This window comes from Pseudoliparis swirei, chromosome 21 (assembly GCF_029220125.1).
Source record: "Pseudoliparis swirei isolate HS2019 ecotype Mariana Trench chromosome 21, NWPU_hadal_v1, whole genome shotgun sequence".
Lineage (NCBI taxonomy): Eukaryota > Metazoa > Chordata > Actinopteri > Perciformes > Liparidae > Pseudoliparis > Pseudoliparis swirei.
Window position 1 is genome coordinate 14,238,991 of NC_079408.1, and position 19,003 is coordinate 14,257,993.

At 42.0% G+C, this 19,003-nt stretch overlaps 1 protein-coding gene across 8 annotated transcripts in view; it reads left to right on the forward strand.

Annotated features, from left to right (window-relative positions):
* nrxn2b (neurexin 2b) overlaps positions 1-19,003 on the forward strand; it is an 856,499-nt gene that overhangs the window by 81,038 nt on the left and 756,458 nt on the right. For all 8 annotated transcript variants that reach the window (XM_056442212.1, XM_056442208.1, XM_056442207.1 and 5 more), the window contains exon 2: positions 5,239-6,615. In XM_056442212.1, the coding sequence (XP_056298187.1) occupies positions 5,904-6,615 (712 nt within the window). In that variant the 5' untranslated portion in view covers positions 5,239-5,903. The remainder of the gene's footprint in view (positions 1-5,238; positions 6,616-19,003) is intronic.

The following is a 19,003-nucleotide window of genomic DNA, read 5'->3' on the forward strand; positions in this document are numbered from 1 at the left end:
AATCGCATGAAATTTGGTGGGATGATTGGTTATTATCCGGGGACCATTTGATTAGATTTTGGGATCGATCGGGTCAAAGGTCAAGGTCATGAAAAAGGTCAAAATCTTCTTGAATTGCATGAAATTTGGTGGGATGATTGGTTATTATCCGGAGACCATTTGATTATATTTTGGGATCGATCGGGTCAAAGGTCATGGTCAAGGTCATGAAAAGGTCAACATCTTCTTTTTACCATAGCGCGGTCAATTTATATCCAATTGGCATGCAACTAATGCCAAAATGTTCATAATTCAATGCCCAATCTTGTGATATGCGAAGGTATGCACTCTACCGAGTGCCCATTCTAGTTGTGGATGCAATAACGTCTTTTGAGTGACGTGACTCGCTAATTCCTAAAAAGGTCTGCCTCTTCTTGCCGCCGGTGTCCCCGGCCGAGCCCGTCTGGCTCTGTGTGTCTTCAAGTCCAAGAGCCAAGTACAGGTCTCGAAAGACCATCCGAGACGTTGCCCTCTGAACAATTTATTTAATGTATTACCTGATAAGTTAGAGCTGGGGTCAGATTTTAAGTTGCCGTTGTCTGACTGGCCAGACTCCCACTTAGTCTCCCTTACAAAAAAAGTATTTATTGTTCCCAGGAAGTGCTTATTGATGGACTTAAGGAGACATTGGCGTGACCCGTTCCTGCAGAACCGAGTAGAGTGGCTCTACGGTATGCCCGGCTATCTGTCACTACATCTTCTTTATCCGTCACGACGCCGTCTCGTCTCATCACATCAGTTCGGCTTTTCGGAGCGAGTTGATTCACTCCCCATGATTTACCTTGCCCAAAGTGTCAAAGCAAAAGGAGTCCTGGCGAAGTCCTTGGATAAAGCCCTTGATCTGGTACATTAGCATCTCCTCATGAAGGCTAAATGCAGTTAGCACTAACAGCCATAGGTGGTCACTAGTGGCTTACAGCCGGTCAAAGGCTGGAGTCTGATGTAGCGTAAAGGCCGGCTCACCCCGTGTTACAGCGTCTGCAGCTTGGCCTTCGCACACACTAATTAGGTCATTTCACTTGCACTCAGCCTTCAGGTGTCTTCTTCTTCTTTTACCCTTTGTAGGAACCGAACACACTTACATGTCAGAGTTTTTGTGATTCCGACTCCGTGCAATCCTTGAGTCATAACTCGGTCTCATCAACCCGTGGGCTGCATTCCAGGGATTTTCAGATGGTGAGAAATGTTGACTTTCTCGTGGGAAAGATGCTCTACAACGCCCCGGTGAGAGAATCTCACACATCATGACGTCTCAATCAAGAAATCTGACATTTAAACGCTCCTTCCTTGAAATATGGGGAACCTTCCTCTGCATTTCTTGATCTCATAACCAGCCAGATAGTAGCCTGGACATTACATTTATTAGAAATAATAAATATGGGCAACTGTGGGTCAGTGGGTAGCAGGTCTGTCTTTCAATCAGGGGGTTGCCGGTTCAATAATCTTTTTGGTAATTCTCGTATTAATATTACTATCAGTGTTGCTGTATGTGCTTCATATTTGAAAAGGTTTTAATAGGATTGGGAGATAAAAAAACTCTAAATCTTTTTTTTTTTTTATAACATTTTTGTTTGTATCATTAAAATGTTTTTCTTGTCCCATTTGACATATTTTTACCCTTTTTGACAACTTATATCTTGAGGTGATCCCGAAGAGGTGAATTCATAGCTGTGTATTTTATTTAAGATCATGAAATCAACGTTTAAAAATTCCATTCAGTTTTGAAATGCATATAAAACAGAGGAGAAAAAGGTGGAAAATAGACAGTAAAATTATTTTTGAGTAAAATACTTTTTTGTATACAAGCTGTAAACGCAACATTAATATTTGAAGCCTATAAAGTTGTTACAGTTGCCTATGAACACATACAGGACTGTCTCAGAAAATTAGAATATTGTGATAAAGTTCTTTATTTTCTGTAATGCAATTAAAAAAACAAAAATGTAATGCATTCTGGATTCATTACAAATCAACTGAAATATTGCAAGCCTTTTATTCTTTTAATATTGCTGATTATGGCTTACAGCTTAAGAAAACTCTAAAATCCTATCTCATAAAATTTGAATATTTCCTCAGACCAAGTAAAAAAAAAGATTTATAACAGCAAAACAAAATCAAACATTTGAAAATGTGTTTCCAGGTGTTTCGAGTTAATTAGACGATTCAAGTGATTTGTTTAATACCCTACTAGTATACTTTTTCATGATATTCTAATATTTAGAGATATATTATTTGAGTTTTCTTAAGCTGTAAACCATAATCAGCAATATTAAAAGAATAAAAGGCTTGCAATATTTCAGTTGATTTGTAATGAATCCAGAATGCATGACATTTTTGTTTTTTTAATTGCATTACAGAAAATAAAGAACTTTATCACAATATTCTAATTTTCTGAGACAGTCCTGTATAGGCAACTGTGGGTCAGTGGTTAACAGATCTGTCTTTCAATCAGGGGGTTGGCGGTTCAATCCCCTCTCTAGTCGATGAGTCCTTGAGCAAGACATTTAACCCTGAATCGCTCCCTGTAGCTGTGTCTGATGTATGACGGTGTATGATAAGTTAAAACTTGTAAAGTGTCTTTAAGTATCTTTAAAAACTGCTCTATGAATTATTATAAACAATGCAAACAAATGCAGCAGAAAAGACCTTGTGGACTATAACTGTGACACAACTCCTCATCCAGCATTAATAAATAAAAACACTGTTGCAGAAGTCTCAATTCTACATGCAGACGCATGCAAATAAAATCAATACCAGCTCTGCACAACCCTCGGAGCTCCAGTTATCTCTCGGGATTTAATCGTACCATCTGGCGAGCGGGCCAATACTCCCTAATAACTAGCAGCACAACGCATGGAGGATACACTGGAACTCAACTAAATAAACCTTTTTATAAACACAGCTCGCTGAAAGCACGGCGAGGGATCCCCAATGGACAGAAATAACTCGATGAATATTCAATTCAGCCAGGGAATATTCCAAATCTATTTACCCATGAGGGAAACAGATGTGGTTAAGAGAATGGTTGATTAAGTAACCGTTAGCTCCTCAAATTGTTCGCAAAATGTAATTCTTAGTGTTTGGGGGGGTTTATCGTGTTTTTGTTGATCTTCATAATGGCAAATGAAACGATGTCATGATCTGTGTGTGGGGGCGGTGGGTAATTTAGCTTGTGTATAAAGGAGCAGGCGGTTGGCTCGTGATGCATGTCTGCATATTAGTGGAAAGTTTTCGGCTTCAGTATAATTAGCTGCAAGTAAATTCCTGCGTTGCAGTGCACACGCATGACTTTTGTCTCTAAGCATGTTGTAAACAACGAACATGTGATTCATGTCTGGTAATCTACTTTATTAAGCATACGCATGTCGGAAAATGAGTCAAGAACATTAAATATAATTTACTATCAGGCCATCAACCAACTGTACACACTTTGCAATGAGTGGTCCACAGCTATGTAGCTACTGATGACTTTAAAGTAAGCACACACACACACACACACACACACATGGTGAAAAGTCATCGATTAGCGAAGCAGAGGCTGCAGTGGAAACAGTGAAGTGAGCCAGTGCAATAAAACCTTCACGGTTTAAAAAGCTAATACTTTATCAATACACCTGTTCCAACAGGTGTAACATGCAAACATTTTGAAAAATAATATTTAAATCTGCTATTTTGACTCGATGTTGACACAAGCACAACGCGCCGGCTCGACTACAACTGTCTGTATGTAGGGTCATAACCCAGGTCCCAGGGATGATGGTAAATTAAAGGTATTCATTATAATGAAGTCAATAAATTTGTTGTCTATGAGTCTGTTATTGAAATATCTCGGAGAGACCTGTGTGGATCTTTTATTTTCAAGGTCAATGTGACCTCACGTCCGTCCGCTTCTTGTGAAGCGACATCTCGGGGAAGCCTTGAGCAAATTTCTGGGTATTTGGCTCAACTTGCGCTCAAAGTTGAACTACTTTAGAATAGTGTTTGTGAAAGGTCACTGTGGCCATAACGCTCTCATTCAGATGCCAATTATGACGATTTCCTTCAAATGTCTAATAAAATGATCTGGAACTGCAACATGGGTGGTGGGTTGCGGCATTTAAGCACTAGCCTCTTATCTTAGTCTTTACTTTAATTGAATTTATCTTCCGTGCCACAGATTATAGAGACATTGATCTGATGGTAGACTCCGCGAATCTTAGTATTTTTCGTATGATGCAAGACACATATTCCCTGTCAAAGGCATTGCTTTCTCTTGATCGCCAACATGAACAAACATGGAGAATAAAAGCTCAGATGCTATGTCTCTTCCTCCCTCTTCTGTTCCCTACTACTCTGTCTTCCCTCATCTTTCTCCGTTGACATCATGCCTCCCCTCTCTGACGTGATGATGCAGCCTTTCTGTCTTGTCTTTTTCCTACCTTCCCTTCCTCCCCCTGCTTGTATGCTTGCGTCATCGCTGTTGTCAGACAGGCTATAGCACAAGGGATGCACGAGCACGGGGTGAGCCTGGCCTTAATTGTAGACCGTTTGGGATGAAAATGAGATCTCACTCAAGAAATAATGGCGAGGGATTAGGCCCAGCCCCAGGGTCGAGACTGGCTGCTCAGGCAGCTATTGACTCTGCAGCACTCCACTCTGAATCGCATTTGATTTAATGACGTGTGTTTGCATATGCATGTACATGGTGTGTGTGTGTGTGTGTGCCGCATTGGACGGGTGTGATATATCAATTGACTCTATTGCTGATTGGCCAGACAGTGCATGGATGACGACTATCTTCACTGCACAGGGAACCATTACGTCAGGGTTCAGTACATTACGTGACATATCTATCGGCATGACTGAGATGGAGCAGATGAAATAAGACATTCGTATTTCTCAAGCCTCTCTGGGAAGTATGGAAACGTGCAAAAATGTATTGCGCCTATTTCTTTTTTAAAGCGTCGGCGAAGGAATTTTGATATAAAGTATGTTGTGTATAAAACTACAGGCAAAGAAGATGAAAGATAAGAGATTACATGTCAAATTACTGCTGATTGACTGAGCATGGGTCACATTTATTTATATATATTTATAAATTTATATATATATTTATATATTTATATATATATAATGTGTTTGTCAAGTTGAAAGGAAATGCACTGGAACATTTTCTCTGTAATTTACATTTTTCCTTTTTTTCTGTGTGTTTCCTTCCAGATCCCGACATGGCGCCATAATGATGGGACCCATTCCGGCATAAAGCTTTGTAGTCCTCAAGAGAAGAATGGGGTTTACGCTGAGACCATGAAAGCATTGTATGCTCCAGCAGACACCAGCAGACTCTGATATTGTCTACTCTTCGCCTTCCTCACTCCCTCCCTCCCTCATTCCCTTCCCTTAAAGAAAGATCACAATCTGATAACTCTTCCCCCAAGCCGTTTGGCAGCAGCTCAGATTTCCTGGAAATTGTATTGAGATCCGGATTCTAAAGACGAAGATTTTATTTTCGGTCTGGGATAGACTGAGGGGCTCTTAAAGAAAAGGCAGTGTTGAAATAATCATAGCCTCCCTTCTTTTACTCTCCCGCTATTCCTCATTCCTTTCCTCCGAGTCCCATGGAGAGACAAAGGAGAGAGTCAGGATAAGGACACAAATTAGAGCGGCAGAGAGAACAGGAAGGAGGAAACCTGCCGATTCGTCAGGAACATTAGAGCGGGGTCTCTGAGGGTCACGATACCCTGTGAGCTTGCTATCTCAGTTCAGTGATATATAATACTTGTTGTTTACGTTTAAAAATCTGTTCGCCACAGTTAAAGTAGGCCTTACCTCTAGGGTTCATTGACCTATAGGGCGTCACGTTGGGACGCTTTGCAAGAGGAAGCATGACGAGGGGGTTGAGATTCCTGTGTCGGCCCCTGTGGCCTGTGGCCCTCTTCAGCCTGATCACCACAGTGAAGATGCTGGAATTCGGCGGCGCGCCTGGCCAGTGGGCGCGGTACGGACGCTGGGAAGCCGGATCGGTGGGCGAGCTGAGCTTCAGCATCAAGACCAACATCAGCAAAGCGTTGGTCCTCTACCTGGACGACGGCGGCAACTGTGACTTCCTGGAGCTCCTGATTGCCGGCGGGCGCCTCCAGCTGCGCTTCGCCATCCACTGTGCCGAGCCGGCCACCTTGCACATGGAGACGCGGGTGAACGACAACCGCTGGCACATGGTCCTGCTCACCCGCAACTTCCGCGAGACCCTCCTGATGGTCGACGGCGAGACCAAAGTGGCCGAGGTCAAGTCCAAGAGGAAGGAGATGGCGGTGGTCAGCGATCTGTTCGTGGGCGGGATCCCGCCCGACGTGCGCCTCTCGGCTCTGACTTCGAGCACGGTGAAATACGAGCCGCCCTTCCAGGGCTTGATCTCCAACCTGAAGGTGGGGGAGATGCCTCCCACGTTGTTAAATAGCCAAGGCATTCAGAGCGACCAGGAGTACCTGTGCACCAAACAGAACCCGTGCTTCAACGGAGGGTTTTGCTCTATTCAGTACGGAGAGGTTCACTGCGACTGCACCCACACCCCCTTCAGGGGGAAGTACTGCAAGGAAGGTAAGGAGGCGTCACGCCGTACCCGCTCTACCCGCTCTACCCTGGTTGTCGTCGCGTTGCTCCTGTCCAGTTCTCGCGGTCGAGCTCCAATACATCTGCTGTCGGTAGAATGATGTTGTAGGTGTGTGGAAAGAAGGGTCGGGGTTCGTACCGTCATGGAAAACCTGGAATCATGGTCATTTCCAGGCCTGGAAAAGTCATGGAAAAAACTTAAATCATAAAAGTTTTGGAAAAGTCATGGAAATGTGTCATAATCACATGTTCATTTACGCCGAGTTTGAAATAATTAATCTTTTTTAAAGAAAGACGGTCACAATATAAGCCGGCGTACGCTCACAATACGCAACATGTTCTAAATTGTTCATGTTTATACCGAGATTTCAGTTTGGTCATGGAAATTTGGTTTAAAGTCATGAAAAGTCATGGAACTCCATTGGTCAAAATGTGTAAGAACCCTGAAGGGTGTGTTGACATCACATCGGGGTCACCAATGTAGGTTTGGAAAGAACGAGGAGTCCGGTATTCCCTTTGGCCGTCACCATGTGACCGTTTACTACTCTTCCCCTGTGTTGACATTTACTTCCTGATGCTCTTTAACACTCCCCAATACCAGGGTTACGCCCCTTCTCTTAAAGGGCCCTCGTGTATTTGTCCGTAGCCCCCTACAATGTAATAGATCCGTTAGCTTACACGATCGGTCGTATGTCGGCCATCTTCTTTGGGGTTTTGTGGACACTTTGTTTAAATTAAATCTCGAAGGGTTTAGTGGTCTGAGAGGTTCGGCTTTGACGTGTAAACATTCTACACAAATCGTATTTTTTGTGCTCCAGAAGAGTTTCATAGTTAGAGGGTGTAGACCCAGTGACGGCTCGGAGGAAGGAGGCTCTTAAGACAGTCATGTTGCTATTTTCAGTAGCAAGTAATTGCATGAAAGATAATTCTTCATGGATGATGCGACTCTAGACGAGGCACAGGTGCAACTTTTAAATGTGGCTGGTTTTTCTTCCTATACATCGAAGGGGCTGAGCATCTCAAGTTAGTTTTTCTCGATTGCTTAAACACATTTTTTGAAAGCATGCCTCGTTTTCTCAAAACTCTAAACGCAAATCCCAAAACCACTCAAACAAAATGCAAAACCCTTTATATCTCCTGCAAAATGAAACTTTGCTTTCAAAACAGTGTTATGTCACCTCAAAAGGGTATTTTGTTTTCAAATGACAAACACAGCCCATTATATGAGTAGACATTCTAAGCATCGATTGAACACTGATGTGCTCAATGGAAAACACTACGATGAAATGGGAAAACACCAGTATGAAGGCCTTATCAGGAGCATTATGCCTTTTCATGTCCAGTGGTACTGTACGCTTTCTCCTGTAAAATATTGTAAATGTATAGTGTTTTAACTCAAAATATAAAACAACACACAAATATACAACATTTTTTCTTTCTTTTTTATAATTGTTTCACAGAATAAACAATAGAAAATAGACCACAACAGTCAACAAAAAAAGAAAAAAGTGTAAATAAAAAAGGACGAAAAAAATGTGTCTTCGTCCTGTCGTCGGTTCCTGTCTGGCCACAGGACCTCATCAACATCCTCCTCCTCTTCCAACTCTTCCTCCTCCTCTTCCACCTCTTCCTCGTCCTCATCCTCGTCCTCTTACCCTTACTCCTCTGCCTCTCTAGTCTCCTCTACCTTCCATGTTTTCATCCATTCTTCTTCAAATCAGGAGGTCACCTGTGGCCCTTATATTGCTAAAGCCTTGATTCCAAATTGCACAACAGCCGTGGAAATGGAAGTTTTGCCAATTGAACAGCAGTGTGTTCTGTCTGAACACAAGGAGGCTTTGGCATTGATGAAGTGTGCAAAGTAGAGAGGATGGTGTTTAGTGTTTTGAAGAAAGTGTGGCTAACAATTGAAATCTGTGTCTAAAGCAGATAATTGTGCTTCTAGTTTAGCAGACTTGGTTTAGGGAGTTGGCACATGAGTTACAGGTTGTGGTCATTGTGTTCTAAGTTCCAGTTTTTGTGTGTAATCAATCGAGAAAAACTGTAATATATCGAATGCAAAATCCCACGTTGGTCTGCTTTTCAACTGCTTTCTTTTCCCCCCTTTGTCCCATACTTATGGTCTCGGGTGTGCACCCCCCTCTTCCCTTCATTTGCTCCCGTGTTGTCAGCTCATGTCAAACTCTGTTCTGTTCTGCACTTCTGGCTCTCCTTCCGACACTGAAACATTTCCATATCTACACCCACCCCCCCCCCTCCTCTATCTTCTTTACGTTCATCCGCCTCTCTGATTCTCATCGTTCCGCTGCGTTCCCTTCACCCACCTCACACCTTCTCTTCTCGAGGCCTATCTAGGTCTCTCCTCCCCTCCCCCCCCCTCTCTCTCTCTCCCTCCAGAGTTCACTCTCCTACTCCACTTATCTCTCTCACCTTTAAACGCTGTCAGCACTTTCTCCCCCCGCCTCTCCTCCCACTGCACTTATCTCCCTCCTCTGTTTCAAACTGTTGTCCCCTCCGCACCGAGCTTCTGAACTCTCTCATTCTCCACGCAGCCGTCAGACATCGTTTGTTCCATCGAGGCTGATCCAACATTATCTCCACTTGTTGCCCTTTTAACAGTATTTACAAGTAATAATGTTTCGCATAATCCATAATAAGAAATAGTCTCTCGCTCCTACTTTATCCTGCGTGACATTACTTGAAATCTATCTGAAGGTAGATAACCACTTGGCCAGCAGTTATGTGCCAATTGTTTAATGCACTGCATTGTTGTGGCACCAGAGATAAGCTTTCACAAAAGATATCAACCCATGCTGAATATTATTTTCTTCCAATTTCTGTTTGATTACTGCTTTTGATAGATAAAGAAATAAAAAAATAAGAAACAATTAAAAAAGATTCTGCATGCTGCCATGATTTGGATCAAAGTCTTTAAGTGGTTTTGATGTAGAAAGACTCTTTTGTTGGTGCATGTCGGTCTGTCTGTCTCTCACTCTTTCTTTCTGTCGCTCTCTCCTTGTTCTCAGCTCCTTTATTTCTTCAAGCTCTCTCTCGCACCCTCGGTCTCTCTTGTTCTTTCTCTCTCTTTCTCTATCTCTCGCTCTCCCCCTCTCTTTCTCTCTCTCGCTTTCTCTCTCGCTCTCGTTCTCTCGCTCTCTCTCTCCCTCTCTCATTCTCTCGCTTTCTCCCTCTCTCGTTGTCTCGCTCTCGCTTTCTCTCGCCCTCTCTCTCGCTTTCCCTCACTCTCTCGCGCTCTCTATCTCGCTCCCCTCTCTCTATCTCTCGCTCAACCACTCTCTCTCTCTCGCTTTCTCTCTCGTTCTCTCGCTATCTATCTCTTTCCCTCTCTCTCTCTCTCTGAACTGCATGCCAGATTGCTGGTACCGGATATCGCTGCCTGTCTATTGTCCCAACGCCGTGTTACAGCGACAGCGAGGAAACATTTGTCTCTTTTTGGAAACGGAGAGTGAGATAGTGGGAGAGACGATTGAGATGGAGGGAAGGAGCGAAGGAGGATCGGGGAGAGAGCGGTGGTCGATGAACAGTGAGCAATGGAGAGGGCGAGCATAAAGATATTAATTTGTTCTGTTCGGCGTTCATTTATCTTGAGAAATGTTCCTTGTATGGAGCGCCATTAATTGGGTCATTATAGCTGCGACGCGTTTCTTCTTCTTATCGAGTCAGTGGGAATGTAAAGGTCTCTCTCTCTCTCTCTTTTGTCCTATATTTTAAGACTCTTAAGATGGCCGGAATAACGAATCAACGTCTTGCTGTGCTAGTCAAGCGTATTTTTTATAAAGGCCTGCTGACTTCAGAGAGGAAGACTCCACAATTTAATGGGAACATTTATAATTACAAGCCGAGTAGGGCTGCACCTATTAACCCATTCATGCTACATCCAAAGCTTCTATTGTGGTTTTTTCATTTACGTATTTTTTTGTCTGTCGTCATATTTTATGACATCATCACCCTTTATGAAATGAAAAACAACTACCTATGGCTTTTATGGGATCTAGTCAATGGTTCTAGTGGTTAAACGTTATCCATAGCGCAGTAAGATTGATCCTACTTTGCCCCATGAAGCAAACACTCTTATTTTTGAGGGGCAATTCATTTGGATTGCTGACGAATATTTCATTCACATCTTGTGAAATTTGGAAAATACCAATGAGAAAGCTGCTTTGCCACTTTTTGACGTGCCCAACCCAAACCTGTGACCCCGTGGGTTGACCCGAACTTCACTACCAGAGTGACTCATTCTGCAAATAGAAACCTACTGATAAGGTGGGGCATTATATTTACCTGCAAATATGCAGAAATGCAGGGCTTTATAAATAATGAATAGATATATTTACATTAAAATAATCAGCTTTGTTGTAGCGGACCCTTTATTCATATTCAACCATGAGCCTTGTTTCTTTTTCCATTTAATTTCCAGAAATCACCGTAAGAACTAATGGAAGTAATAAGAAATGAGCTCTTACGAGTGTAAGCATGAATTAGATGACGTTCATATATACATGTGGACACAATACACAAAATGTTCTATTTCTTATATACATATAAACTAAACAATCTAGCTAAATTCTAGCATTAGCATCTTATCACAATACATTTTATAAGTTAATTAAAGAATAAAGTCACTAAACATGTTGTCAAAGCCCAAAAAAACAAAGTACCTCGTTCCCGTCCCAGCTCGGTCTTCATAGATTAAGAAAAACACCTTTTCCTTCAGTACAGCGTTAGCTAACGTAATTTTTGCGAAGTCACATTACGATATTGTACGTCTACTTCCGGTTTTCGCCGGAAGAGCTTCAAAATAAAAGGACCCAAAACATACAAAGGCACTTACAAAATAAAGTCTTACGGGAAATAGTCACCATATTAGCAGAAAACCTTTTCAGAGTCATTTACATTCGTTGATTTAGAATTTGAGCGTCAACATTATGTTTGAAGCCTTGAAATATTTGTTACTTTTCACGCATTTAGCAATAATACTTCTGTTGAATTTATCAGTTAAGTAGATTTCATAAAGTTATGCGGTTCAACTCATTTGAAGCACCGACATGCATCATGTACACCTGCACCTCCGAGCAGCAGCTCATTAGTAGAGGAACTGTCGACGGGAGAAGAAGCCAAAACACGTGGGTGTTAAAGAAGGATGAGACTCACCCAAACGGTAGCTAATGGGCTTGTACGGGAACAAAGAGAATAAACAAATAAAACCCACGTGTTTCAAGGGCAACATGTAATTATACAAAATTGCAGCAGGAACGAAAGGTACCAAAAGGGCTCTTCAAGAGGGGAACGAGGTTGGATGTTAATATGTAGAGTAGTTTGTGAATGTGCTACTGTAGAGCTCTGGATTACCGTTGGTTCACATTTTCATATGGAATTGAGAATAAATTCAATGACAAAAAATAAATGAAATATGGACATTTAAAAGTATGAATAGATACTGCCAAATCAGAATTAAACATGAAAACCAGAATGTTCTCTCATTGGCAAAGGGCGGACTCTGATCCCCGAGTGTGAACCAAAGAATAAACTGAAAGTATATTGACAGGCTTTCGACTGCTAAACTCAATCCCTAGAGCCCCAAACTAAAACCTGTGTGAAGTGTGCAAGAATAAATGAATACGGAGAATAAAGTGGAGTTTAATAACACGATATTATGAAATATAACACAGAAGTTGCTTTCAAGTGTGACTGGACCAGGAAGAAGGAAAAGAGCCTCACTTTGACCATGTGATCTCAACCACGCGTTGCATACATGTTCTCACGAGACGCACCTTTAACAACACCCGCGTGCACTCTCAGATAAATGATTCACCATTAAAACTAAATGGTATTTTCTACAAAAATATTGTCTTCCAGATTTTGTGAAATCCTTTGGATGTGTTGAATGTCAGCCCAAATTGGAGCGTGCACATTATGACCTTTTGGATAAGAAAGCTGGGGCTGTGTAGTGTGTGTGTGTGTGTCTGTGAGGGGCGGGGGGGTCCTCACCCACCAACACAGTTATGGATCCCACTGCCTCCATGCGGGGTCTGTATCGTTGTATTCATCCGTGTCCGGTACCGACGGGTTTCAACATTTCTTTTCTTTCGGCCCGTAAATATGTCAATGTTGGAGCTATTTATTTAATATTAGTATATAGTAATTTTTTGACAGCATTGTTTAATCATTCAGGTTGTTTGAATATTCAGGTTGTATTGATATATTAGTTTAATTCATTGTCGTCGTTTAGATATATTTAGTCTCTTGACAGTTCATGTGTTCACTAATTGGGAAAACGCTGTTGGCACCTGTGGTAGTATGTATAGGCAGGTGGAGGACCAGCATGCACCTGGGTATAGGCCTATGGAGAGGCAGCGTTAGGAGTTCCTGTGTTCTTTTGTTTCTTTGCTTGTTTTGTCGAGTTAAATAAATGATCAGAAAAACTGAATCCTTAATGGAAAAAGTTCTTTTGGCTGCGTGAACCACAAACCCTCACGGTGGCCATTTTGATTTATCGTTCTTTTTTATTCATTGGACAACTGGCCACTATTGATGAATTTTTTTTTTTAAACTCACAATCAGACACAATTCAGATTTAGACTCCTAAATATTAAATAGCAAACATGCACACTAGCTCGAACTGCCTGTGTTTAGGAGCACCTTCCCAGCTCTCGGCATGGATCCCCTCTTCAGGCCCCGGTTCATTCGGGGTTGTAATTAAAGCTCGACGGGGCGATGTGGGCCATTGTTTTTGATAATTGATGCTGACCCTGGCTTTGTTCTCTGTTGAACCCCAAATGGAAATGTAGGGAAATGCAGCTATGAGCTCTCTAGTCGGGGTAATTGAAGGTTAAATGAATTCATGACGTTGACTGTTATGATGGTAATATATTCATTTCCTCAACACGCGATGAAAAGTCTCTCAGGTTGCCATGAGGCCGGATTTGCACCCGACTTGAAGGCTATTTGTCATGCTGTTAATATTTCTTTTATGACCCTTTATTTACCATAAACAGCTGACTGCACAATCTTACCCTTTTTTTAAATGTTGAATGATCCGCAGTTACTTTATTAGCATGAAATGAGAACAAATGAATTAGTCTAAAGATGAAAACATTATTTTCTTGAGAAAAAGTAGACTGCATATTAAAACAATGCACTATAAAATGCAGGGATCTTGTCATGATTTTGAGATATGGTTCATATCGGCATGAGAGAAAAACAATAGCAACACTTTTGGAGATGAGCCCTCCATCTTGTTGCCACTAAAACAAAAAGCTGATCATCAATGATCAGTACTGTTTGTTTTTGTTTTGTAAGCTGGTCCACGTACATTTGTTCAACCACCGTCCCAAAAAATCCTTAACATTTGTAAATGTTTGTACAAAAGTAACTGTCGAAATAAAGAATCCTAAATATTAGACGGCTTGGCCGATCATCTGGAAATCGTCCGCTTGACACGGGTTTGGAGATCGATGAGCGAATCTTTACTTTTGCGAGACAACCGTCAGTCAGCTGCGGTTTACATTTGAAAAGTATTCTTCTCCAACCTAATCATAGTTACAGCATAGGTGTGAATTTCTTTTTCCTTTTACTTTGACGTTAAATGATTGTTGGCAGTGTCCCAGAGAACTGGATGTTATTTTCCCCGTGTGCTGCTTGTTCTCTGGCAGTGGAATAAACACGATAGCATCATTTCTGAGGGAAAAGGGTTGACGCAGCAGCTCTTTTCCACTTGGCAGCAACACATAGAGGAGTGTTCAGAAACAGCTGCTTGGCTCATTATTGCTCTCGACTCCAATTCACTTGTCATTATCACTTTTTAGCCCACATGTCAGAGTAAAGCAGAAACCCGAGTCCCTGAGGAGCCCTGCTGTTAACAAGCTGGACCCTGCATGCTGGGAGTATATTACCATCAGCCTCACTTCATCCTCAGGCTTTGATTTAATATGTAATGTAACATTCCTCTGGACGATATTATTACATGTCATTTAGCTGACGGTTCTTTCCAAATCGACTTACAATCATGTTGCATTCATAGATGCAGATACAGGGAGTAATTTAGGGTTAAGTGTGTTGCTCAAGGACACATCGACTAAGGGTGGGGATTGAACCGCTAGCCCCCTGATTGAAAGACAAACCTGCTAACCACTGACCCACAGTCACCCCTATACGCGACTATAAAGCATTCCGGCTGATTTTCACAGCACATATATATATAAATGTACGTATATATGTATAATTATGATTAATCATCCCACTGGCAACCACAGAGGGAGTAGGTGGGATGAGATGAGTGCTGCCTGATAATTGTGCTCTCACTTATCTTGTCCCGGATACATAAATACATATAGTGCTAATGAGGGCGCTGTACCCCGTTAGGCCGCCTGAAGAGTCTCTCAGATAACCTTATCAGCAACACGTCTGGTTGTGTCGCTGACGGAAGCCGAGCAGAGTCTTTTCTTCCCTTCCAGATGAAGTCTAATGACACCCGCCATGCGCCGAGTCTCCATTGGATCTGATCGCCGCAATTTTGTTGGTGTTCATCAACGCCGTCGTGTTCCGTCTCCACGGCCGCCGTGTGCGGTCGGGACTCGGTGTTTGTAAAGCAGCTGCCGTTAGTTAGTGGCCTCCTCCAGTTACCCACGCAATTCCTTCACCTCTTTGTTTGGGTTGGTTGGCAACCGGCACAGATCAGAAGGCTACGGAGCTATTTTACTTTATTGTTCGAATTTTCTAAAGCACAGGTGTCCTGGAAGAAATTTCTGAAAAATATCCTGTGCTTTTTATTTTGAAGGTTTCAAATGAAATGGATTTATGTGATAATATTAGAGGAATGTTCTTATGTATAATATTTCTCCACTCAAATAAACAATAATCAAAGGCAAAGATAGTTATTAAACAATATGTTTGAGTAGTTTATACAGAGTTTCTGGTAACCGGTAGGGATGCACCGATCTGATCGGCGCCGATCCATATCGGCCGATATTCCCATTATCGGTTTTGATCGGCGTTCTCAAAACGGCCGATCAAACTTGGCCGATCAGATGACTTAAAATCTGCGAGAAAAACTATCAGACGTTTCAATCGTGGCGCATCGCAACGGAGACGATGCGCCCGGCGAGGGCCGCAGAGTGCAGAGGTCCACGAGGGGATCCTCACCACCGAGCGGCGTCCCCGTCCCCCGAGTTGAATCACTGGGTCGACTCAGCCGACTCTCACATGTCTGCCCCTATAGACTGATGCTCACGGTAAACACATTCGATCGGGAGCGCGCGAGGGTTTTGATAAGGTTAGCGGAAGGATTCACGTGACAACATCCGGTTTCGCAAAGTTAGCGGAAAGAACCACGTGAAACAACATCCGTTTTTCAAAATAAGATGTCGACAAATCATACACTAATATATAAAAATAAACAATGAACTGATGTTGTATCTTTATAGATCGTTTCTGAGATTTAGCTTAAATTATGCTAACATTAAAACATTTTTACTTTACCAAGGAAGAGTTTATAAAAATAAAAGTCAGGCTTTTGTATGTTAAAAAAAGTCCTGTATATAGATTTCCCCAAGAGTTCCAGGAAATGAATGATGCAGATGTGTTCCATACATATCTGAAATCCCCATAACTGGCAATCAATCAATTTTAATGTATCAATTAGGACATTTTTCAAAGTGAAAGTCCTAAATGGTGAAAGAAATCGGTCATTTCTTTAATGTTTGAGGTGCTTTATATATGTATTTCCTCATAGTCCCAGGCAATAATGCTACACAATAAATAGAATGTTTCAATCGACACCGTGATCGGTGATCGGTATTATCGGATCGGCAGATACTGATTTCAGTGATCGATGATCGGTATTATCGGATCGGCAGATACTGATTTCAGTGATCTGTGATCGGTATTATCGGATCGGCAGATACTGATTTCAGTGATCTGTGATCGGCACCAAAAAACCTGATCGGTGCATCTCTAGTAATCGGCCCTTTTAAGAGGCAGCCATGATGCTGACATGGCCCACGGTGAAAATTAGTTGGGCACCCCTGTTCTAAAGGTAGCCTACAAATGTCCCCCTCAAGTCAGAGGTAATACAAGTAAAAAAACAGACTTGATTATATTGTACTTACCCAAAGGGCTTTAAAAAATGAGAATAAATTGGAGTAACATACCAATCGGGCAATATACGTGAGACTAATAATTGTAATGGGAAAACCAAAAATTGCTTATTAAGTAGAATAAATTACTGATAAAACACCTAGTACTAGGTAATACAATTGCATATCACAATTCATACACTACATTAGAATGTATACCATTTAAAAAAGGATACAGTAATTAATCTCTCTTAGAAAACCTTTTCAACAACAGTACATAGGGTTGCATGAACTACTGCTATGACCAAGTTACCCTTAAGTCAGCCAGTGATGACTATAAGGATACCACTAATAACCCTCTTTCATGACCTCTTACTATATAGAAGAGGTCATTTAATAAGAACGTATTCTTTATCTTATCTCCTTCTACTGATCTACTTTTGCTCTCACCCTTTACCCGTCATTCGCTTGTTTTTCCCCCTCCCTCTTCTATCGATTGTGTGGTCATAGCTTTTTACTGATATTAACAGCCTCTAGTTTAGAGGACATATGCTCCTGAGTCTTCATCCTCCTGTTGAGAGATACTCTTAAACAGACGGCAATGCAGAAAACCAGCATTTAGACATGGAAGCCTCAAATCCGTCAAATCCTAAACTTAGATCAAAGGAAGTTGAGCTTTACGCTCATCTCATTCTCTCTACGTCTTGCCTCCACGTTTCTTCTTACTTCTGTGCTTGTGCTTTGTGAGATACCACGTATCCATGTACTGCTAAATAACACATTCTGATCCGGTCTCTTCCCTAACAACCAGCTGAGAGACTTCCTTAAGACTCAAATCCCCTAATTCTTCCCTTCTTTTGCACTTTAATGCAGATTTCCTCTCCTTGCAGAAGCTAAAAGCGAGCATTAATGGATTAAAGTCTGTGGTTAAGTTGCCTGACTGAAAGGAGCCGATGAATGTTAAGCACACAGACAACACATTTGTTTTGACTTGTGCGATGCAAAGGGTTGGTCCGGTGCAATCAAGCAAATAAGCTTCCAGGCAGGGTGTGAATCGGATGTCTTCCGCTCACTACTTTTCTCACCCCGTCACTGACTTGAAGGTCCCCGCCAGCGTGATCGGCCATCCCATGCAATTAAAGCAGATCTATACTCTACAGGTGGAAAAGGACCTGCTCACATGTCACGTGCTAACCATCCTGTGAGGAAACCAGTTGGCCTAAAACAAGAAACCCAGTCTCTGTGGAGCTAACCCTTTTAAAGGTTTAGAACCCTTTCTTTATCAAATGTGTCAGTAAGCAGATTTAATATGCAGCTTTTAACCTTTTGCACATGTATATCCCGCGATTCATATTTTGTCGGACTTCAAGGCACAAAAAGCAGCAAAATTAGTGAAATACATATTCACAATGAAGGCTCTTTGGAACACAACTTTTTTTGGAGATTATACATCACCGCTGGTGGCATAATATTACATTACATTTCAGACTTACAATCATGTTGCATTCATACCCTGTAGACACAGCTACAGGGTGACATTCAGGGTTAAGTGTCTTGCTCAAGGACACATTGACTAGGGCAGGGATTGAACCACCAACCACCTGATTGAAAGACAGACATGCTAACACCTGCCCCACAGTCGCAGTAACGTAGTTGGTCCGTATGGACCCCCCCCCCCCACGATTCGGCACGTACGTGATCCACTGATTGATTGCAGCTTACTTTTCTTTGACATTTTAACTCATCATAGTGCACTTTTCCAAGTAATTAGTCCCTAAATATTGATGCAGAGTTGCAGTGAAAAGTGGTGTGTTCACATGAGCGGAGCGTGTTAAAAGCATTTGACTGTGAAAGTCATGGCGGGCGGAGGAGCAGAAGAGCTTAGTCATCATTTACGTTGTGTTCGGGGCTGTATGGGAGCATATGGACTCTGTGAAATGTCCTAATGGCGTAAGGGTGTTGCACACAACCGCTACTGTAGGCACTATTCATTGAGAGAGCCATTTGAGAATGGCAATACATTGGGTATGCCCAAGGAACAACAACAACAACAACAACAACAAGGTATCATCGAGGCATTTAAGAAACTGTTGCAAGAATCTAGAAAGAAAATAAAAACAAGGTCAGAGAGCGATGCTGATATCGGCTGATACCGACTAATATAGCCAGTTTTGATAATAATGACATCATGAAATTGTTACATTGAGTTTTACAAGGAAAACAACGTCTAATTCAAGCTTTAAGTTCCTTTACACTCCTGTCCAGTGAGCCATACGGCTGAT